Genomic DNA, 18,872 nt, shown 5'->3' with positions numbered 1-18,872 from the left:
CCTCATGCTCTGCTCAAACACGAGCTCAACCTGCCCCCAGCCCACGGAGAGACCTGGGCACACACTTCACCACTTCCACGGTACTTTGCAGCTCCCCACAGCAGCCGCTCAACCTTTCCCCTTCTTCACAACACCTTCACAAACGTGTCACTCTTTTGCCCTCTTGCTTCAGAGTCCGGGGGCTGAACTGGCTGCTCTGCACTTTGCCCAGGGCTTGTTCATCATTCCTCTGCACAGGAGGAACTCAAACACCCCCTGTGAGCCTCGTCAGCACCTCGCTGACAAGGAAAGGCTCACTGGGTGCTGCTCCTGCAGCCTACGGTGCCCGAGAGCAAAGGGGGCTCAGCAACAAGCCAGGGTTTGCAGCTGAGAAACCACCCACCAGCCCCACAGAGCCCAAATTGCAGCACAACACCCTGTGAAACAGGAAAATGGGGCGAAACCAGTGAACGGGGAGGGACTCAACTTACAGGTTGTCTCCAACACTGAATCTTCTACCAGCGTCGTGTCAGTCGCGCCACTCTTGCAACGGCAGCTCAGAGCATCGCAGCGACCCAGCCCCGTGCCAGCGGGAAAGAGATGAGATCTTGGGAAGCTCTTCCCTGGGAGGGTGCTGAGGCGCTGGCACAGGGTGCCCAGAGAAGCTGTGGCTGCCCCATCCCTGGCAGTGTTCAAGGCCAGGTTGGACACAGGGGCTTGGAGCAACCTGCTCCAGTGGAAGGTGTCCCTGCCCGGGGCAGGGCGTTAGAAGTAGATGAGCTTTAGGGTCCCTTCCAACCCAAACCAGCCTGATTCTAAACCAGCTTTTGCCAACACATCAACAAAGTACATGGGGATCGCTGTAGTATCAGATTGGCTTTAAAGACCTGATCAGCAATAGGAGCCAAGACCAAGCCACAACAGGGAGAAACCAAACAGCCCCATGTCCTAACCTCCCAGGGAAGCACTTGTCACAGTGACCTCAATCACTTGAGCAGAAGCTGAGCCCTACTGCAGACCTGCCAGGTTTTGTTATCTCCATTTCCCAATCTTCCATGCTCATTGCCCATGCTCACACTCAGCCCCAGCACAACCTCGCCGTGCAGCCGGCTCCGGGTGTGCACAAGGGCCTGACTCACTTGGATTTTCCTCAAATGAAACCCTCCTGAATTGACTGTTTCAAAGGGTTTTATTGAAAGCCAAATGCTTGGCTCGATGTTGGTAAGAAAAGTTAACAAAAAGGCATCACACACCAAGTATTTGGATGGAGGGAAAACAAAAGGCAGAAGAAACCAAACCAACCAATCTCACATTGGTTTAAGATGCTTGGAAGGATAGAGGTGCAGAACAGTCTCTCAGCCTATGAAAACTCACAGTAAGAGCAACTAGTCCCAAAAATTCCGTGATTAAAACTAAGGAACAAATGAGTTTTATTTTATTTACAGACTGAATGAAGAAATTCTGTATCTGTAAAGAGGTTTCTTATGACAACAAAATCCAAATGGGCTTTGCCAAGCTGTGGCTGAAGGCTTGGTTCTTCAGCAGCCCGAGCCACAGGAAGTGGTAGCAAGTCTCTTGGTTTGCAAGTCTTTTGGGGTGAACTTAGTGTTCAAGAAACCAAGAAGCCATCACCTCTGAAGTTGAAGAACTTGCCCCCACATCCCTCAAGCCTTGCAGCCACACTCCACACCAATCCACACCTTGTCTTCCACAGGCCAGAGGTAAACCAACTAGGCACTGGTTTTGCAATGTCAGGTGAAAGTCAGACTATACTTCTGGCTTCATGACAGCATCACAACCCAGTTCTTCAGGGAACAATAGCCTGACTTGAACAAGAGCCCCAAAACCTGGGGTGGAGATAGTCCCTTGTTGTATTTGCCATTAACAAACCAACCAAACAACCCAGAGCAGCACAAGCTGCACATCTGAACAGCAGAGGATCTGCATTCCTTGTAACATGGCACTGAGCTAAACACAAATGAAGTCCCTGAACTACTTACTAGTATCTTTGGTGCTACCCTTCCCCTGTCAGCAGGGCACCATGTGAAGGTCTGTTCTCCCCTGCTCTGTTCTCCTCCCCAAACACCACCCAGGCCTTGTTACGACACGGCTCTTGTGACACTCGAGGGGGCTCTTCTGGGTGACAGATGGTATTGTGACTTCAGAAAGTTTTACAATATTAGCAAATAAGAGACTGATAATGCAAGTTTCATAACATTTCACAGGAAAATTACAACTGGATTTGAAAACACGTTGTCCTCCAAAAGCATCCTCAGTAGTAAGGTCTTCGCGGGTTGTTCTGTGGGGAAGATGAGAGAAATGAATCAAAATTGCTCTCTTCACAGAACAATGAGCATCTGAGCTTAATTACCTGAAAAAGCCACTGAAACGTGACATTTCTGACAGCGAAACCTGGGCTTTGCCCATCACAAATTATAAATGGAGCTTTCAAGGTGTGCTGGCACGCGGAATGGACGAGGCCAACGCAAACGGAGCAACCTTTTGCAACCAGGAAAACAATTATCCAAAAGAACCCATGGATTCATGGACAAGCCCCCCGTATCCTTTGTGCTCAGCGTTTATACTTGGTATGCACCAGATAAAACCCAACCCATAGGCTTTTGTGCTTAAAAATAAAGTGATGGCAAGGAAAACTGCGCATCCGTGGCTGTTTTGGCAGCGATAATGTGATTCAGCATGAGAGCAGAATCAAAAGAGAAACTTTCACAGCATTTGCTCTCTTGGCTAAGTGCTAGAAACACCCCCACCCTTACGAGACACACACAGAAGCCTCAGCGGGTTTGTCACTGTGTCTGCTCTCGTTTTGGGACCACCTTACCAATGGATTTGGTCGGAAGCGGTAGGCGAGCATCATTCGCTTACGGAATGCCTCGTACTCATCATCCTCCTTGGTGAGCTCAGCGGGACGATCGATGCCAAAACCAGCTCCATCCACAGCAGCAGTTCCCCTGTTTGGAAAGAGGGAACAAAGATGTGACAGATCACCTTCCTCTTCACCAGAAAGACCTGCTGCCTCTTGTCAGCAGAGCTGGGGGACAGGCATCAGAGCACTGGGCATCGTCACGCAGAGCATGCTGCATCAAGACAGACAGCGAACACTGAGCAGCTTATTGCATTTGCCACATTGCTACACTGCCCTTCTGAATCAATGATGCTTGCTGTTGCTAGATGGAAGCAGGAGTGTCAACATATATTTGCTTAACCTTTTACAGCTGGAAGAGAAACAGTATCTGTGGTTTGGATGCCTCCCTGCTGAACAGTGCTCTGCCCAGCAGACTCACCTTTGGCAGCCAAGTGCTTCCATTTGTACCTCACTGAGTGGAGGCACACACAGATCTGTTAAATCTACCTGCCTCCCATTCCTCCACTCCAGAACACTCCAGAAGCAGCAGCAATTCCTTTCCCTCTGCAGCAGCATCTTCCTACCAGTTCTGGGAGCATCAGAGATGATAGAACCCAAGCAAAGGGCAAACCTTCTTCAAGCCCGTGATGCACAGAATCTGCCGTCCCTCTGTTTGGAAGCCTTGCTGGTTTGATTACAGCAATCTCTTACCACAGAACTTCTCTGACCCAATAAGCATTTTGCCAAAGAGATCTTCTTGCTAAAGAGGAGCAGAAGTGCTTTGCAGAGAGATTTTCCATCGTGCAGTAAACAAACAACTGCTATTTCTAAAAGGATTTAATGCTAAAATACCCAATTCAGAGAACTTCCTGCCCCCAATATTGGGTTCTGAAGTTCAGCATATGTTACCAACAGATGATCTACCTAAAAAGAGATGCTCATCTATTCTTGGATAGAACTCATTATGCTTGGTTATACACAAAGAGTGATCAAATCAGAAAACTTCAGTGCAAAAGAGTGACGTCAAGGCAGCTGCATGATCTCACACAAAGCTCTGATCTGGACAGAAGCGTCTTTCAAGCACAGGTCCAGCAGCAGCATCCCTTCACCCACAGTACACCAGGGACTACCCAGCAGGCACCAACTGTGCTTCAGATGCAAAAGGCACGTTCTTGAATACTGAAATGAATTTATGACTTTAAAGACATGATTTAATCCTCACGTGTCCTGGGAGAGGGGAGGTGTGGACAAGTATTACCTTCATTTTATAACTGGGGAGACAGCATCTCTCAGAAGAGCTCAGCATGCAAATTGAGATTAGAATCAAAACACTCTTGGCTCAGATGATTGCTCCTGCCTGAGCTAACGTAACAAACCCAGGCTCTGGGTGGGGGGGGGAACCCCAGAGAAATCAGAAAGCATTTTTCTCCTTTGCTGCAAGGATTCCATATTCTGCTCCAGTGATGAATTACAGTCACATTCACTGCAGCTGCTTCCAGTAGCCCAGGGAAGGAGCATCAATTACCAGCCCAAGAGGAAAAGAGTAAATCAATAGTAGAAGAGCTCTGCTTACTTTGTGACTGGATTTTTAATCCCCTGTCCATCCGAGCCGAGTCCGTCGCCTTCCTTCCAGCCCATCTTTATTAGCATTTGATAACCTATATTTTCCACAGTCAGTTTGAACTCCTTGTATTCAGAATAATCTGGCTCCCGTCCTTCCTGCAGAGGCACAAAAGGAACTGTTGGTTATTCTTTTCTCTTTGTGGGGCAGAGGATGGGAAAACCAGCTCCAAGTTAGGATGGCTCTAGCAAGCAATTAACAACTAGCATCATTCCCTGGGATTCCAGCTCTGCATCACCACAGAGAAGAAAGCAGGTAAATGATAAAGCACTGCACAGCCCCAGAACAATCTGTAAGAAGCAGGGAATGCTACTGTGAGATTAAGCTAAGAAATATTTAGCTCCTGAATTCAAAGTTGCTCCCTGGATCAAGCTTCAGATACAGTTCTTATTTAAGCCAGGATCTCCAGGGAACGTCAGACCCCATGCTGGCGACACGGAAACAGCGAGAGGGATGTGCCAGCATCAAGAAGCCCCACAGTTTAGGAAGAATTGGCAGGTACTGAAGTGCTTTGCATAAGCTTTTTGTAGGTTTTATATTTTCACTTTACTGCAATCATCTAGATAAAAAAAATCACATTTTCCTTGCTTGGCACCAGCAACCACTTGCCTGAAACAAGAACAGCCAAACCATGGCGAGTCCAAGAGGCTGGTCTGCAATTGCAGCTAACCCCCAAGTCCTGTCCCAATCGTCTGCTCTCTGCTTTGCTACAGCCATTTACCCCTTGTTTCCTCCAGAAGGAACAGAGCTCCCAGGGTAAGGGCAGAAGTACCTCAAGACTGTGAGGGAGCTAAGTGCTGTGACAAAGGGCTAAGCACACTTGAGACCTCTCCCTCCCTGCTCAGGACAAGTGTGAAGTGCTGCCACCGGTCTGAATTTGGCTGTTTCACCTTCAGTGCCTTGAATGTCTCCATGAATTTCTCCAGCTCATCAGGTGGAAGAAAGTCTCCGATGAAATGTTTCCCTCTGCCCATCTGGGTCAGCTGCTCAGCCCACTCTGCCCAAGAGAAGAGAAACCAGCAATAAGACAGTGTTCTGACTTGGAATTTCAGAGGGTTTGTGAAGCATAAAGCCTCCCAGCAACCCATGGTGATTATCTCCACTCAACAGGCAGGGAAGCCACAGCACAGAGCAGTGCAAAGTGACCCTGCAACTCCCATGCCAACAGCGTGATCTCGGACATCTCCCTCTGGAGGCCTCTGTGCAAGCACAGAGTGAGCAAGACGTTTGCATGGCAGCTGCCCACACACCTCGTGTCTTATCCATCTCCATGCGCCGAAGCTGGTGCTCCCAAGTTCCCAGCTCACTGTCCACCTCTTCATCACTGTCATAGTCATACTGGTGCTCCTGGATTGCCTTTTCCCACATCATCTGCATCTCCTGCATGGCTTGCTTGTGCTTCATGATCATGTCATACATCTGCTGCATCTAGAGGAAGAGAAGCAACAGTGCACTCAGTGAGACCCCCACTGCAGGCAGCAGAGTGCCACAGGGGCACACGGAGCTCTGCGGCACAGCCTGCACCCACCCCAGTTGCCCTGCACACACAGGTTATGACAAGTACAAATCCCCACAGGCAGCGAGTGCTGTTGCTTGATGTGAGCCACTCACTTCTCAGATCAAACAGGAGCATTATGTATTATGTACTGGTTGCTCCAACAGAGGCACCTTGATGTTAACACTGAGGACTGCTGCCCTCTCCTCATCCCCACACAGCTTAAACATCGCCCTCACGTTCTGGCAAAAGCCAATTCTGCTCCGATTCCCCCCAAAATTCCAAGTCTCCACTCCCCTCCTCCCCACTGCTGAAGCAATATATAACCAACTGCAGATGTGACACAACAGACCTTATAGATTTGGGGGTTTAGTTTGGTAGGACAGCAATTGGTTGGCTTAATTCATATTCCCCAAAGTCCTCTCCTGTTTCTGCTGACTGCAGCATCACGATTCTTTGGCATTCAGCACAAATCCTACAGATTTACTTGTGGGCCCCTGGGAAGTTTCTCTGCTGTCTCCACTTCCATTTTCCCATCTAAGCCAGTCATGCTGCAACACAGTATGAATTTGGAAATCATTTCAGGGCATTACCTCCTGCTGCTCCTTCAGCTGTTTCTTCTGGGCTTCGGAGAGCTCCGTCACACCCACCAAACCAACTGGTTTCCCTTTTTCATAACCAAGACCCTTGAGGTCCTGAACTGCAATAAGCACATGTTAAAAGACTTTTAGAAATGAGACAGCCATTGAGAGCAGTGAACCCCCAGCTGAAGAGCCCTCCGTGCAGGTTTACATTCATTCCATGGTTTCAGCATTAACTGAAGAACAACCACCTGGTAGGACTTAGGAACCACAGGAGTGAGAATGGTCACAGATCATTCAACTCAGTATTCCCCCACCCTTGTCCAGGCCTCTGCCCAAACCATGTCTCACATCCTCGTGGTCACACTGCATGGCAATCTGCTACACCATGCTTCCAGAACCATGCATTCCCCTCAAAAGGCTTCCTGGTGAAGCCCAGCCTTGTAAAGAGTGCAATTAGTTACTCAGCATTAAGTCACCAGCAGACCCGAGCCTGGCAGCGTGTTGCCCAACCTATGCATCAAGTGTCTCCTGATTCCTGTGTAAACAGCAACTTCCTTCCAACTAAAAAGCGAATGAGCGCATCAGAACAGAGACCTGAGCATTGTGCTGCTTTTGGAAGCTGCTATTCCCCGAGGGAATTGTAGCTTCTAATCTACAGGCCCACAAGCTGCATTGCCAGGGATGGTGCCCCTGCTTTCAAAGAGGGGGCATGTGAAATTTCTGCTTGACAACCCCATTGATGTATCCTCCTTTTTCTGCAGTATCCCCTTTTGGATGCTCCTCCTTTGGAATGATTTTTGCTGGTTTATCAGATAAGCCCTGAAATTAGATATTAACATTACCTGGGCAGGGCACCTATGGGTTTAAAATGACCACAGAGCACTTGGGAGTTCAAAGGACAAGCAAAGGGAAAGGGGGGGAGGCGGAAGGAAACCTCTTTGGAATTGCAGCACCATGAAGGAAAGCAATAGAAACACTGCTGGTACTGCAAGAGAAATTTATCACGAAGATTGCCTTGCAAAGTTGGTTCAGACCTACCCAGCAATGCTGGCAGCTTCCCCTGCAGCACCTCAGAGCCAACATCCCAACAACTAAATATTTAAGGGATTAAAAGAAGACACAAACCCACACTTGAAAGGGTGCTGCATTTTTCAATACAAGGCAAGGATGCCTTCCTAATGCCTGCAAAAGCCTCCATCTGAATGTAAGTCCAGACTACAGTTAAATGATGCTTCATTAATTATTCATCATCTATTAATTATGAAGCCTGATAGTAATAAGATCATTGTTCATGACACCAAACGTCTACACAACATGTTAATGATGCCCCAGGGCTCAGCAGCTCCCTTCCTCTCACTGGCACTCAGGGCAATTGATCTGAGCACTCTCCTCATGCTTTGGGCTGAGGACTCCAGGATGGGAAAGCAGATTCCTTAACTCCAGGCTCCCAAGGAGAGCAGAAACCAGCACATCCACCCTCCCTCCCTCCCGCAGCTACAGCCTCTGCACATTCACACCAGAGCTGGGAGTCAACTCTGCAGAAAGAGTTATGTAAAACACTGCAAGAGGTTTTCCAAGGGGAGAGAAGCAAGAAGCTGGGTTATGCTGGGCTTGGGGCTGGGATAAGCACTTCCAGCTCCCAAGAAATAAGCACAACTAGGAAAAGAAAGCTTTCTATTGTTGATAAACAACCTGATTTGTGCCTGGGAGAGCACTGAGGTTTGGAAACAGTTTTATGAATGCACTAGGCCTATGCCACATAAAGAGTCTGGCCCCACACGTTATGTGAGACTGGGGCACTTCAGCATCAGCCCCAGCCAAAGATTCACCCCCTGGGTCAAGGCATGGGAAAGCTTCCTCTGAACGCACCGAGGAAGAGTCTCTGCCCTTCACAGAGGTCAGCAGCTCTCTGCCTCAGCTCTGAACTGCAGAAACACGCAGGCTAAGAGCCAGGCATGGCTCTAGAGGCCCCACGAGGTGCTGCCTTAACCCAGCATATACATAACCCCCTTAAAGGAGAAAGGTGGGACTGGAGCATCTTTTTCTTCCCAGAAAGCATATGCCATTGCTGCTTCTTGTGCTATAAGTACATCTGGTTTCTCTGACTGCTCTGGTGCTTTCTGCTGAGAGATGCTGAAAGTCACTGCAGAAATTCAGCTCTGGGAGGTATTTTTGGAGGCTGGGCCCAAAGCAGCACAACACAAGCAAAGTTGACAGAAAAAGCAAAGCTCTACCCCAAGGTAGGAAAGTCTCTTTGTAAATAAGATCAGTCAGTGGATTTGCATACAAATACATAAGATTTATAAGTTCCTTACACTGGGCTAGCACCAGGCAAACGCTGTGTGATAAAGAGTTGCTTCCCAGTCTCATGTTCAGCAGGTCTGGGAAAAATACATTTGTTCCCCTGGAATGACATCAGCTTTGCCTCCAGGGTTAATGGTGCAGTCTATCTGCAGCATTGGCAGGAGCCTACCTGAAGCTTTATCCCTTCCCCACATGCCGGAAGAGGAGCTTGTTACAAGAGCAGTCAATGTCCTTTAAGGACAGCAGGAGAAATCCCAATGAAGTGCCTGATTTCTTGCTTCACAGCCTGAAGATCTCACTCAATTAAAACTAATCAGACCCAGAGCAATCCAGTATTAGCTTTCACAGAGTTCTAACGACAGCCTGTAATTTCCCATTAGTCCAGAGTTCCCTAATCCCAGTATCTCTGCTCTGTTCAGCTTTGCAGCTGTGTTAGTCCCTGCAGGATGCATGCAGTTAAGGGTTTTGATATCAATAAAAGAAGCCTTGTTTCTGTCCAGAAGGGCCACACTTTCTCCTCTCCTGATACTGATTTATGACTAAGAGTAGAGAGGAAAAGAATCAGAAAAGTCTTCCACTCAACCCAAAACTATCGCTGAGCATAAAGGACTAAAGATGTAGGTACTGAGGTACCAAAGCATCCTGTGCAACTCTAACCTTCCCCACGACCGGAGGGGGTCATTGGAATTCTCTTCACCTGCCAGGTTGAAGATGTTAATTCTTAAAAGGGATGAGTCCATCTGAACTGATAAAAACCAAACCCTTCCCCCTGCAGAGCATGAACACCATGTTAAGGGCTGGTTTGTTCTGCCTGCCAAATTGGTTGCTGTCCCTTTCTTCTACTTCACACAAAGCCCTGCAGAAAGTGAGCCTGAACACGAGCATGTCCCTGCCTAATGAAGGGGAGGCTGAAAGAGCCAGGGGAGATTTCAGCAGGCAGCATGCTGGGATGAGCACACAGACACCCCTGCAGCCCCCCACTGCAGCAGGGGGTATGAACACAGAACCTGAGGCTTGTTCCAATAGCACCTGCCCAGCTACACCATGGAAGCTTCATTACTGCCTGCAAAACACACACAAGTGCTCTAGAGGTACAAGCAGCAATTCAAGGTCAAATGAGTCCATCCAGGTTGGTATCTTGTCCTGTATGTATAGCCAAGACTTCTGTATAGGGCTGTGATCCGAAGAACCACATAGGAACTTCATCTCCATTTGAAGTGCTGGATTAGGAGGTGGAGCCCTTCCTTCCCTCCTGCCCTCTGCAGAGCCACAGACACCACAGCATGTACCCTCCACCTTACCCAAGCCTAACAGCCAAAGCTGTTAAGGGCTCACCCCTATTAAGGGCTGAGCAATTGCCTCAGGGTGAACCTGGCAGGTGAAGCACGAGGAGCATGAGCCTCAACCCTGGCTGAGAACTGTGAAGCTCACCTGTAACCAAACGAACTGAAATGGGTATAAATCAGAACTGGAAGTTACGCTCGTGCCCGCCAGCACTCTGGGGAACAGCTATTCCCATTTAGCCTTCTGATCAGGTAGAGGGAGATGGAAGTGCTGCACAAGGATTTTACCCAACCATGGGGAATAAGCACAGTTCAGCCTTTGATATTTGTTTTCTGTCAGACTCTCTTCCTGAAGTGAAATAGTCCTAAACAACATAGAGGCTGAGGCTGTAATGAGCTATAGCACAGCAGGGTTTCAGAGATAGCTGGAGAACGATAAGATCCAATCCCTGGTGTCAGCAAGATAAAGTGGTTTATCTGGGTTTCTACCCAGGGGAGAGCTAGCTGCTAGGCCCAGCTGAAAGACTGGGGCTGGCAACCAAGGAGATTACAACAGGAGATAGGACTCACTGGATTTTCTCTTTGCAAAGCCAGCTGTGCTAAGGCAGACCAGTTCTTCACCACGATATACAGCCCCACTAACCTGTGAGAGGGGCAGGAGACTCCAGCTGCTGGATAAGCTGTGGCAGAGGTAGTTCAACCTTCTCCTCCTCCGGCCCCCACCTGCTCTTCCGCTTCTTCTTCGTAGTGGTTGGAGTAGTTGGAGCTGTCTGATCAGATGCAGTTGTAGAGGAGGATGATGCTGAAGGTGAGGGCAAGGATGAGGGCAAGGGCAGGGGCAAAGGCAAAGCTGGTAAGCACATAAGTGACGGGGATGTCTCAGGGCTGCTCTTCCTTTTCTGACTGGGCTCTGCAGGCAAAGGGGCACTTGCAGGGCTGGTCCTGGCCTTCCGGAACTCCTCCAGCTTCTGCTTGTAGTACTTGTAGCCTCTGCTGTTTGGCTCATATAGAAACCTGTAAAGAAGCCAAAACCAGCAAGTTTAGCTCTAACAGTCCCGTGCAGGGTTGGGTACAGCACAGTTCGGCCAGGGCTCTCCTCTCCTGCAGTGCTCTTGCACAAGCAGCATTCCCCGCACTTCCCTGCTCTGCAGCACCATCCTGTGTGTGCATGCATGCAATGCAGGGCTCCAAGTGCTTTTCCAAGGTTTCCTTTGGGATGAGGAAGTGCATTTCCCATTCACGAGCTGTTTCTGGTGCCAAATAAGCACGTTACATCTGTGGAAGTGCAAGGTCCTCCCCCAGCATTCACCTGCCTTCTGGAAGAGGATTGGGGAAACTGCAAGTGCTCCACAACATGTCAGGTTCCAGTTCCCAAACATTCAGGTCTTACCAGTGGGAATGCCAAACCACTGCCTAAAGAAACTGCTCCCCAGCTCTCTATTCAAGCTAAAAGCACTGACATTACCAGTCTGCTTGATTAGATCCTGATTCCTCCTTCTGTTCCCTCACAGGCAAACCCCACTGCTTTATTTGCTACCCCTTCCAGAAATAGGCAGCTCTGACCTTTTGGGTGAAATAAATCTCCTTGGTCTCTGGAGGAAGAACATGAACAATCCTCAAGCTAGCAGCAACGTGCGAAATGAAACACAAGTCAATACAATGGTGGTTACAAACACATTCTCTCCTTGAGCTCGCTCCAGTTTCAGTTCTTCACACAGAAATCCTGCTTCTTCCTAAGCCCTCTACAATCCTCCCTTTACAAGGGACCAGTTTAACTCTTGGTGTAAGCTCTCCTCAGGACAGTGTCTGGTCCCACCTAAGAGATGACAGGCCTTTTCCATCTACCATTGCACAACACACAGGCCAACTCAAACATGGTCGTGCATCCCTCCATTTGAGTATCAGCACTAAGGATTGCTTCAGGACCTCACAGAGGGCAGGATGGGGCCCTCCCTATGGCAAACCTGATGAAATCCTAACAGAGGAGAGAGTGTTCAGGTGGGATCACAGCAGGGTTTTAAAGTAAATCCTGGAAGAGCTCAGCTATCAGCACATCTGCCTAATGCAATCCACAACACAAAGGGAGCACCCCAGAGGGCCAGAAGGCAGCCAATAAAGCACCAAGATAGGAGCAACAGAATCAGGCTTGTTGAGCGCCGCTTCACTTCCAGGGAACACATCAACTTGTTTGTAAGAGCAGAGAAATGAAACATGGATGAGACCAAAGGGAGGCATTAAACAGCTGTCAGTGGGCACTGAAGAGAGCAATTCACATCTGAAAGGCTGAAAAAGAGATTCCAAAGGGGGACCTAACAGTGAAGGAATGCTACCTGCACGGTAGTGGGGATGCTGTGCAAAGAGCAACCCAGGAAATTAATCGGGCAGCAGTGGCTGAGTGGTGGCTGGGGGCCCACTCCAAAACACAGCTACAGGGAGGAGCAGAAAGGTTAGAATCATACTGGTACCTTGCAAGAGAAAGCAGGTGAGGAGGGGTGGAAGCTGTACATTGATTTTGGGGAAAGCAAATTGATAGATCTCTCTTTCTGTGCCTTGATTTAAACTGTGAAGCATGAAAACATTCAAGTACCAGTGCTATAGAAGTGCACTGTCCTTGTGACTTCAGAGTTACCACAAGCTTGGCTACTATCTCCCCTTAAACAAGAGCCCCCCAACATTCCAGTGAGCAGCAGGTTTCTTCCTTTACCTGAAAGCATGGTTCTCTCTGTTGTTCTGCACGGCAATAGCTTCCATCTCTGGCCCCCCGGCTGCTATGAACCTGGCCAGTTTCTCTGCAGAGTTCCTTATCTCTTCGTCGTCTGGGGGTGAAACTTTAAGCAGGCTGTCAGTACTGGGCCCAACTCACACAAGCAACAGTCAAAGCCTATCTGGTCTAAGAACCCCAAGAGCAGAATAAGGGCAAAAGGTCGAGTTTCAGTTTTAGAAATATTACATATCAACAGTCATAAGAGTTTAGAGCACAAAAAGCATCACTTTGCAACCACTTTGTAACCAGAGGAGCGCCCATTGACACAGCAGCTTCCCCTGTGCCAGGAGTGAGATGAGAGCAGATTAACACACAAACCAGCTCTTGTGTCCAAAGGTGGACCCTTGTTTCTCTCTGCTGCAGAGGAAGGCTGTTTCTGCCCTGTGCAGGGTTACACCTCAGCACTCACCATCATTTCTAGTTAAAGATTTTGCCACTGAAGTCCCCAGGAGCAACGGGAAAGCCTTAGAAAAAGTGGCAAACTTGTACCTCCTGTCACCACACCTCTGCTCATCATTTGAGGGGAGGCTTGTAGGACAGAGGAAATCCTCCATGGAATGGTCCCAATCCTCACCTGGAAGAGGTGGCTACTGCAGCCCTCATCCAAAGGCACAGAGAAGCTCTGCTCATTAATATTTCAAGCATATTTAATGTTTATAAGGAGCCAGGCAAATATGTTATTTAGCCATGACAGCCTTATATACCATTTGCTACCTGCACAGTACCAGTGCCAGTACTCCAGTGTGCTGGCACAGGACCAGGAGGCAGAAGACATGATTATAAGCCATGGCCAAGTCATAACCTTTCCTTGCTTCAATATTCCACACCTGTAAAGCATGGATAATACTGCTTAGCTTCCAAGCTGCTGGATCAGTTAGCTGATATTGGTAACAAGCTCTTTCAGCCTGCAGTCTATTAAACCATGATTTGAGGTGTTAACTCCTCAGCGTGACAGCTGAATTGCATGAAGACTCCTTTCCACAGAAAAGGAAGCTGACACAGAGGCTGAGGGATTTGCCAGGGCCACGTGGAAGGCCTGAAACAGAGGTTGGACTGGAATTGATAAATGCCTGGCCCACAGACCACACCTCACCCACTCAACAGTTTGTGTCTCACCACAGTCAACCAGATCCCACTGCTCACGCACCTGAGTGGTGGCAGCTCAGCCACTTCTGCTGTTTTCCCACCTGAAAAGAGTCTCTTACATGCAAGGATTTATGTCCCAAGCAGAAAAGAAAAGCTTCAGAGAAGGAAACAACAGCAGAAGTGGGGATTATAGTCAACAAACCAACCATTTTCATTTATAATAAATCAAATAAGAACATCTGAGACAAACCACTTTTCCTAACTGCATTTTCAGGGCTGAAACTTTCCAGAACACACACATTGGAGACTCATTTTAGCTCACTTGAAGTATTTCTGAGAAGTAGAAGGAAAATCTCTTCCAAGAGCCCTTTACACAGAGCAGGGGACAAGCTGCTGTGGGCTTGGGAAACAACTGGTTTTGGCACCAGTTTCAACGCCATCATGGTGATGTTTGATCACCACCTCTTACTGACAGCCAAATCTCCACTCCAAGGGCTTCCAGCACAGCCCCAACAAGCAGTTACAGAGGAGGAAGATGACGAATGGAACCTGTGCAATTCATACTCTGCAGATCCCACTCAATTACCTTTCTGAAAAGAGGGTGGCCGAAAATTTTGTTTCTCTTTTCTTATCTCTGCCACTTTCTTTCTGTAGTAAAGGAATTCTCTGCTGTTCTTATCATGCAAAAACCTGGGGTGGAGATGGAGGAAAAAAGAACAAAATACATACATCAGCAACCACTATACAAATAATGATACTGCAGGATACAAACAGCCCAACCCCAAATAAATACAACTCAATTACTCAGAACACACTGAAAAGGTGGGTTACAAGATCTTCAGCACGTGTAAATACACGCAGCTCTAATCTAAGGACTTGCATCCAAATTGTGTGTGTCACTTGAAGGGAAAGAACAAAGCTGCTTCTGCTCAAGCAGGGAATTCTCTGTCCCCAGCCACACGGTGGCAGAGGAGACAGAAGCAGGCCTGAGATCAAGGCCATGTCCCATGTGCTGGACATTCACCAGGCACAGGCAGATGCCCCTGGCTGTATCCTGCCTCTGGCTGATCTGCCTCCTCAGCACCATCCCAGCCTCACTTCCTGCCTCAGTTTCCCCAGCTATTACTAACCAAACCAATTACTTATAACTGAGCCACTCTATCCACGAGGCTCTTTTGCTCCTACAAAGAGAGAGGGTTGTGCTTTGGAAGACAAGAGTTGCAATGACCACACTTACAAAAAGGCTGGTTTATCCTTGTAGCTCTCCATAGCGACCTTCTCTAACCGTGGTCCCCCTTCAGCCACGAACCTAGCCAGCTTTTCCACCAATGCCCGGGTGTCCGCATCCTCTGGGGGTAAAACTTTAAGCAGCTGTCAGTACTGGGGTTCAACTCACACACCAAACAGGCAACAGGTACATTACTTCTAAGAACCACGGAGGCAGACAAAAGTAGAACGGGAATGGGAAGAGAAAGGATGAAATGGGGGATCCAGTCTTACACAGCTGCACAACTTACAAGCCCCAGGTTACTGTCAGCCTCCTCTAGCAGGAAGTTCATGTTATGTCTACCTAAGCCTCCAATTTGGATGCTCACAGTTCAGGGTACAATTTGAACTGCAACATCAACTGCTTCTGACCATTCTACCCCATACAAAAGGCAATGGGGAGGAACAGGGATTTGGCTCTAACCACCACATTACTCATCATTACAGATTCCAGATCCCAAGACATCGCTCTGTACCCAGCTACCGGAGGCAGATTGTGTAGCTGGAGCATGTGGCTCTTCCTACTGGCATATGCCCATGTCTCAACTCTTGCTTGGAGGGAATCCCACCGGAGAGGAGAGCTCAGCCTCCAAGAAATTGTGTCTTGGCTTCTGTGCCAAGGCAGAAATGCACCAACACTGACAGTGGTTAGAGTGGACGCAGGATAGATCCAATGGGAACTAAACACAGGCTCTTGTCTAGACAACAACATATTGGGGAGGGCACTGAGCAAAGAGCACATGAGAGAAGAGTTGTCTGCACTGGATTAGATTTGAACCCACAGTCTTTAAACTAAGGGTCCCTAATCCATCTTTGCTCACTGCAGCCACATTCCTGCAGTGCATTTCATGCTTAAGTTCACACTTGCCAAGCTGATGCTCTTAGAAATCCCACCAGAAAAGGCTGGATACAGTTTTGTAACCGTATAGAATGAAATAAATGAGGACATAAAGCTCAGTGTGACTTATTTAGCAACTCCAATCTCATTTTATACTTGATTAATACATACAAATGAAATTGAGATTATTAAGCAAATCCGCCCCTGGGCTTCCTGGCCTGGGTTAGGCAGATCAAGGTGGTTATTTAAGTGCTGCAAGATTCCTCACTGCTTTCCTATCCTGCTTCAAAAGCAGGCAGGACCTAAAGGGGAGATTTCCTAATGAAACTTTGGAAAGAGGCAGAAACTCTGATTTCAGTTCTGTGCCTCCCATGTCATCCTATTGCTTAACACACACAATTTCCCCCCTCTACGCAACCACTCCCAAACTCTTTGTTTTCTATCATTAAAAAAGCTAAAGCTCCATTTTGAAGACAAGCATTCTATCTGTGTATTGCCTAGAGGTCAGCACCAGGCACGATAAACGTCAGTTGTACCAAAGCAGAATTCTTATGATGAGCTCCATCAGGAGTAAAACATCTTTTGTCTCTACAGGTTATTTTCACAGAGCTGGTGAAGCACTTGCCCTGGTAACTCAGAGAAAACACATCTTTCCAGGCACAAACCCAGCCTAACTACGGCAAATGATCTCCCTCCCACCCCACGCTCAGGCTGGGCCAGGAACACCTCCCAGCATTCAGCCCTCAGCTTCTCTGCTGAAGCTCTGGAGGAGCCCCCCAGCACTAACTGCTGCCATTTCCATTCCACGATGCAGAAGCCAGCACAGAGGAACTGTGCTGGGAAGACCAACCCACAGCACAAGGACAAACCCCCCTCCACCGAAGGAATGCTGTTCCCACACTCCACCCCCAGCACTAGGGTGAGCTGCACCCCAAACCAAGGCAGAGCACAAGGTGTCATTTACCTTTAATTTCCAACCACTGCTCATAATCTTCCTCCTCATCTTCATCGGGCGACTGAAAGACACTGTGGCGGGTAGTGCCCGGGCTCTGTCTGGGCTGGGAGGAGCTCCGTGCTTGGTGCAGCATGCTGCTCAGGACCTGCCCGGCCCGCTTCCCAAACAGCCCAGGCTTCTTCCCAGCATTTGCTGCTGAAGCAGTTGCCGAGTTCTGAGCAGAACTTGGGGGAGTTTCTTAGAAAAGAATGAGGGGAAAATAATTCCTGGGCATCCTTTAAGCTCAGGTTACAAACAACATCTCAGGCAGTGACAGAGCTGCAAGAGGCCGTTATTTTCAGAGTAAGTTAAAGGCACTGGTGAAAGCTGCAGGATGAAATGAAAGCTGGGATGATTTTTTACGCAGTGAGCTTGAAGCCAGCAGTGCTGCTTCCTGAAAGCAGCCAGAGAGTGGGCAAACCTCCCTGTCACACCTCTGTAAGCCAAATCTGAAGGGGTCAGGGCTGCTTTAGAACTTAATTGCTACCAGTAACAGCTCATAGCAGGGATTTAAAGTGAACATACATGGAGGCAGCTCACACAAAGCTGGTGTCATCAGGAGAAGGAAGGCCTCCCATTGCTCAGAAGTCGACCTACCAGTACTTGACTTTTCCTGCTGCAGCTTGAGAAACTGCTGGAGAAAACTGCCATCATTAACAAACTTGTTGGAAACACAGGCTTCATTCTCAGCCCCGTCATCTCTGAGTGGAAAAAGAAAAGCAGGTGATGGTGCTCATCATCCTCCCCAGCCCCCCTCAAAGAGAAACCACCAGAAACGCCAGCCACCGCCGACCCCTCTCATCTAACGTGGAAAAGACACCGAACTTCCCCAAAGCAGAGAACTGCTCAGCTTGCTGCTTACAGCACTCACCCATACTCTGCACCTGGCTTAGTTACTACTGTGTTGAAACAGGATATCTACTTGCTCCTGCTTCCGTGCACCTGAACACACAGGAAGCGTTTAACTGGCAACTGCACTAACTCCTTGGGGTCATGAGTATAAGACAGAGAAAAATGGGAAGTAGAAGGAAAATGTAATAACACCCTATAAAAACATGACTCCTGTCAGCACATCCCCATTCTCGCCTGGCTGGATCAACGGAAGCACAAGTATCCCATTCTAACCTTTACTCAATCCCCAACTTCAGCTCTCCCAGCATTCACCCCCAAGAGCAAGAGCTTTGCAAAGCTTCTCTCTTCAGTTTCATCCCTCAAACGTGCCCGTTCCGTGCCAGGAGAGCTCCCAGCTAACAGCACCGCGATGCCCACGTACTCTCCGAGCAGGGGGATGCTTGGGCACTTCTGCCTCGCCTGCTGCTCGAGCCTCGCCTCGATTTCCCTCTTTTTCTGCGCTATCAACTCCTCCTGGTGCAGCAGATTCACGTTTGTCTTGGCAGATTTCGACTGCGCGACCCCAAACCACCGGCTCGCCTTCCCTGGGGGAGAAGGAGGGAGCAGAATGAGCGCTCTGGGGTCCGGGACCCCCCGGAGGCACTGCAGCGACTGGAGCGGGGGGAACGCCGCAGACACCCACCACACGCGCGGGCCCCCTCCCCTCCCCACCGCACCGCGCACACACACGGGGCCCCCGGCCCCGGTGCCTGTCCCGGTTCCCCCGGCGGCGGGGCAGGGCCGGGCAGAGCAGGGCGCGGCCGGGGGGCAGCAGGACCCGCCGTACCTGGCGCATCCCTGGGGTTGTCCATTTTGGAGCTCCCGTCCCACAGTGCACCGCAGCGGGCGGGGCGGGCGGGGCTCCGCGGCTCCGCCGCAAAGGCCTCAGGGAGATGTAGTCCCG

At 49.1% G+C, this 18,872-nt stretch overlaps 1 protein-coding gene across 1 annotated transcript; it reads right to left on the bottom strand.

Moving 5' to 3' along the window:
- Positions 1-1,149: 1,149 nt before the first annotated feature.
- Positions 1,150-18,814, bottom strand: SUGP1 (SURP and G-patch domain containing 1). Its single transcript, XM_030509235.1, has 14 exons — positions 18,756-18,814; positions 18,351-18,513; positions 17,675-17,778; positions 17,048-17,275; positions 15,217-15,340; positions 14,566-14,669; positions 12,834-12,957; positions 10,773-11,143; positions 6,552-6,658; positions 5,714-5,891; positions 5,354-5,460; positions 4,416-4,561; positions 2,819-2,948; positions 1,150-2,278 (listed from the first exon to the last, which is right to left on the bottom strand). The coding sequence occupies exons 1-14, from the start codon at positions 18,778-18,780 to the stop codon at positions 2,252-2,254; spliced, it is 1,938 nt and encodes a 645-aa protein (XP_030365095.1). The 5' UTR covers positions 18,781-18,814; the 3' UTR covers positions 1,150-2,251.
- Between the last annotated feature and the right edge of the window lie 58 nt (positions 18,815-18,872).

The sequence above is a fragment of the Strigops habroptila genome, chromosome 20, assembly GCF_004027225.2.
Source record: "Strigops habroptila isolate Jane chromosome 20, bStrHab1.2.pri, whole genome shotgun sequence".
NCBI classification, from domain to species: domain Eukaryota; kingdom Metazoa; phylum Chordata; class Aves; order Psittaciformes; family Psittacidae; genus Strigops; species Strigops habroptila.
This window is presented reverse-complemented; position numbering and strand designations above follow the sequence as displayed.

What these genes read in the sequence shown, in the direction of transcription:
- SUGP1 (XM_030509235.1), bottom strand. Translation starts at nt 18,780, where the DNA reads ATGGACAACCCCAGGGATGCGCCAG. An exon ending in AGCATCCCCCTGCTCGGAGA is followed by an intron (nt 17,779 to 18,350) that starts GTACGTGGGCAT and finishes TTTTCCACTCAG; the next exon opens with AGATGACGGGGCTGAGAATG. An exon ending in AGACATTCAAGGCACTGAAG is followed by an intron (nt 4,562 to 5,353) that starts GTGAAACAGCCA and finishes GTGCCTCTGCAG; the next exon opens with GAAGGACGGGAGCCAGATTA.